The 3,317-nt window shown below is 36.2% G+C and overlaps 1 protein-coding gene across 1 annotated transcript; it reads right to left on the minus strand.

The window, feature by feature from the left end:
- Window positions 1-1,288: 1,288 nt before the first annotated feature.
- On the minus strand, window positions 1,289-2,422 carry LOC105155901 (F-box protein At5g07610-like). The gene has a single exon (XM_011071885.1). It carries the CDS (start codon window positions 2,420-2,422, stop codon window positions 1,289-1,291), a length of 1,134 nt encoding a protein of 377 aa, XP_011070187.1.
- Window positions 2,423-3,317: the final 895 nt, after the last annotated feature.

Here is a 3,317-nt window from a genome sequence, read left to right on the forward strand (position 1 = left end):
TTCATGATAAGTCCTAGAATAGACATGGACTTTTAAATAGACTTGAATTGAGTCCATTTATAAACCCAAATTGAGTCCATGAATCGGCTTAATTGAGGCCAGATCATGACAAGACCAAGCCTAGATTAGGCCCCAATGTGATTATTTTATTTTTATTTTATTCTTTTCCTGAACAATTACTTAAGTTTATGATTGTGTTATGAAATAAAATAAGTAATAAATTAAATCACGCAAATAAAAAAATAATAGTTAATTTGACGAACAAGCTTACAATGATAAAATTTAGATGATAATAAATTCAAAAGGGATTTAACATAAACTTTGAAAAGAAAATAAGCAAGGAGTTTCAAAAGTATAAAAAAGTTATTAGAATAATTAGTTTAAGAAAATAAAATAAAACTCATATGCCATATATTATTTTTATAGAAAAAAAAAATGACCCAACGGACTTGGCCCAGATCTGGGCTATTAGTTGGGCTGATCCCAAGTTTCAATACCTAGGGGATCGGCGCAAACCAAAGTAGGTCTGATTCAACCCAATCCATTTTTTATTAGTTCAATCTAATTCTGGGCCGAACTAACTCAACTCGGCCCATTGTGCATTTTGATTTGAGACAATAAAATCATGGGATAATTACACTCCCATTTTCTGAAATTTGATGTAACTATACGTAAACCCCTATAGTTTGAAAAATTAAATCTAGCATCCTGAAGTTTGCTTCCGTCTAACAAATAAGTCCTCATATTAGTTAAAATTCACTGAATTTGCTGATATTAACAAAAAAACTGAATGAAAATATGATATTTATCTTTGATCGATTTTAAACTGACTTATTGCAGGTTAAATAATTATTTTCGAACTAAATTACTATGGTGAAGATGTACCTCATCACATGCGTAATGCGTGACCACAAATGAGAGTAATCAGGCCGTAAAAAAATTATTTGACCTATTATAAATCAGTAATAAGTTAATTAGGGGTAAATATTAATTTTTTTCTAATTTTTTTTAATTAATATTAACAAATTCGGTGAATTTGACTAATAGAGAAACTTATTTATTAAATGAAAACAAACATCAATGGTGCTAGATGTAATTTTTCATACTATAGGAGGAAAGTGTAATTATCCCTAAATCATTAGAATATCCAATTATAAAAGAGAAACTAGTTATTAAACAAACCAAAATGAAGAAAGCCAAAACACACACACATACACACACACACACACAACAATAACAACATAAATCCAATTCACGCAAACTAGTACTAAAATCATTCAAACTTGGATCAAACAGGAGCCAAAGTCTCGATGAACTGATAAGCATCGTTACGTTGAAACTGCAACCTATGCTCTACGTAAATCCTATCTCTTGTCAAGTCCAATACAACCTCAAAACTACCGTCACAAAGCCTATGACTGATTATTTTCCCCGGCACATGAAATAAAACCGACGACTCTTCTTCCCTCTCCCCTCTTACAATCCCCATCACCCCAACCGGCCCATTCATCTCCCCTGCAATCGGGTTCAAATCCACCCAGTACTTCTCGAACCAACCCGACCCATCTGCCAGCAACTCGAACACTATCAAATATTTCATATCGGGCCGCAAATACATGGCCAGGCAATGGAAATGTCCGTTCGATTCCATGATGTAATTCTTGTTGATTTCTCCAGCTTTTCTCCAGGGAGTCCGGATTCCAGGCGGGTTTCCGAGGTTTCCGTTTCGGAGATCCAAATACAAAGATCTTGAAGTGGGTCGGATCCAGTATATTCCTTCATTCCAGTAAATCCCGTTGCAGAGTTTCACGCTGACGGCGATCGAATTCTCCCCGACAACCTTCCATGTTTGGGACTCGGAATTGTAAACTTCAACTCTGTAATTTGAGGTAGAACTCTGCGCACCCTTCAAGCAAACAACGTTGTAATAGGGTGATTTTGAAGGATCAAAAGCCAAACAAAGCCCGAAAATAACCGCCTTCTTCCGCTTCTCGCTCCCGTGATCGATCGACAGCTTTCTCGCTTGCCTCGTGGTGGGATTGCACACCAAGTAATCTCTCCGGCCGTAGGGCGAGTTTCTTGATTCCACCAACAACAACCCGTTACTGGATTGGAGGATTCTCGTGTGGGGAGAGGTGAAATTGAACGGGAAGAAATGCTTGCTTCTGGGGTTGAAGTAGAAAAACCGGAGGACGTTGCGGAGGAGGAAAGACGGTTGAGGCTTGGGGCGGCGACAGTGGTGGAGGCGGGTATGTTGACGACCGAAAGACGCGGCGAAGATGAGAGACTGCCAGTGTCTGCTTACTGATTGGAATCTGACAAGGGTTTTTGGTGGGAGGAGTAGGATTATTTCCAGCAACAAATCATCGTTGCCGGAGATTATTTCCACCGATCTTGGAGACTTTGGCCTTTTGGCGTTCATCTTCAGTAGTGTTCTTTCTTGCTGCAGAAGTTTGAGAATTATTTATAGCAGTAGAGGGAAGGGGATATGTATATATATACATTCGGAGAGTTTTGAGATGAGAGGAGAGATAAAGAATCAGAGAATTATGATGTAAATGTGCTGATTTATGGTTTTTAATGAATAATTATGACTTTATGTAGCTGTAGATTTTTTTCCTCTCCAAATATATATGGTTGGGGAATTTGAAGTTGAATTCTGGTTTTTTATTTTTTTTAAATTCTTTTATCTTTTTTTGGGATATCTTTGCATGGAATTAAAGACCTATTTTGGAAAATTTTTAAATTTTGTTTAAGAGGTGTTAAATAGTTGAAGACTTTATTTGCAATTTTAGTTATGTAATTATAAGTGTCCGATACTTGAATCTTTTAAAAAATAAAATTATGATTTGTTCATTTTTTTTTTTTTTAGATTTTGGGATTTGAGGATTTATTTTGTAGCAAAAGTTCCGAATCTATTGAAAATTGGTCTGAACAGGTCATGTGTTGGCTTAAATTTAAGGATATTGGGTGACTTGCACGTGTGACTTTTCGATTAACTTTTAAACTTTTGGCAAAAGGGTGTTCTTAGTAAATAGTTATAAAATTAATGGACTAAATCGTAAAGTTTATTTTTAGAGGACCAAAATATCAAATACCTATAATTTATAGGATCAAACTTGCAATAAACCGATTGCTAAATTAGACATTTTAAAAAACCACTAATTACACTAGTGAGGCCTAGCTTAATGTGCGAAGGTAGGGGTGGCAAACGAGTCGAGCCGGCTAGATTTTGAAATCGACTCGAGCTCAAAAAATTCGAGCTAACTCGAGTTCAGTTTTCTCTGTTCATCAGCTTGCGAGCCGTCTTGCGAGTT

Source organism: Sesamum indicum, linkage group LG2, assembly GCF_026168435.1.
Source record: "Sesamum indicum cultivar Baizhima isolate 11 linkage group LG2, ASM2616843v1, whole genome shotgun sequence".
NCBI classification, from domain to species: Eukaryota; Viridiplantae; Streptophyta; class Magnoliopsida; order Lamiales; family Pedaliaceae; genus Sesamum; species Sesamum indicum.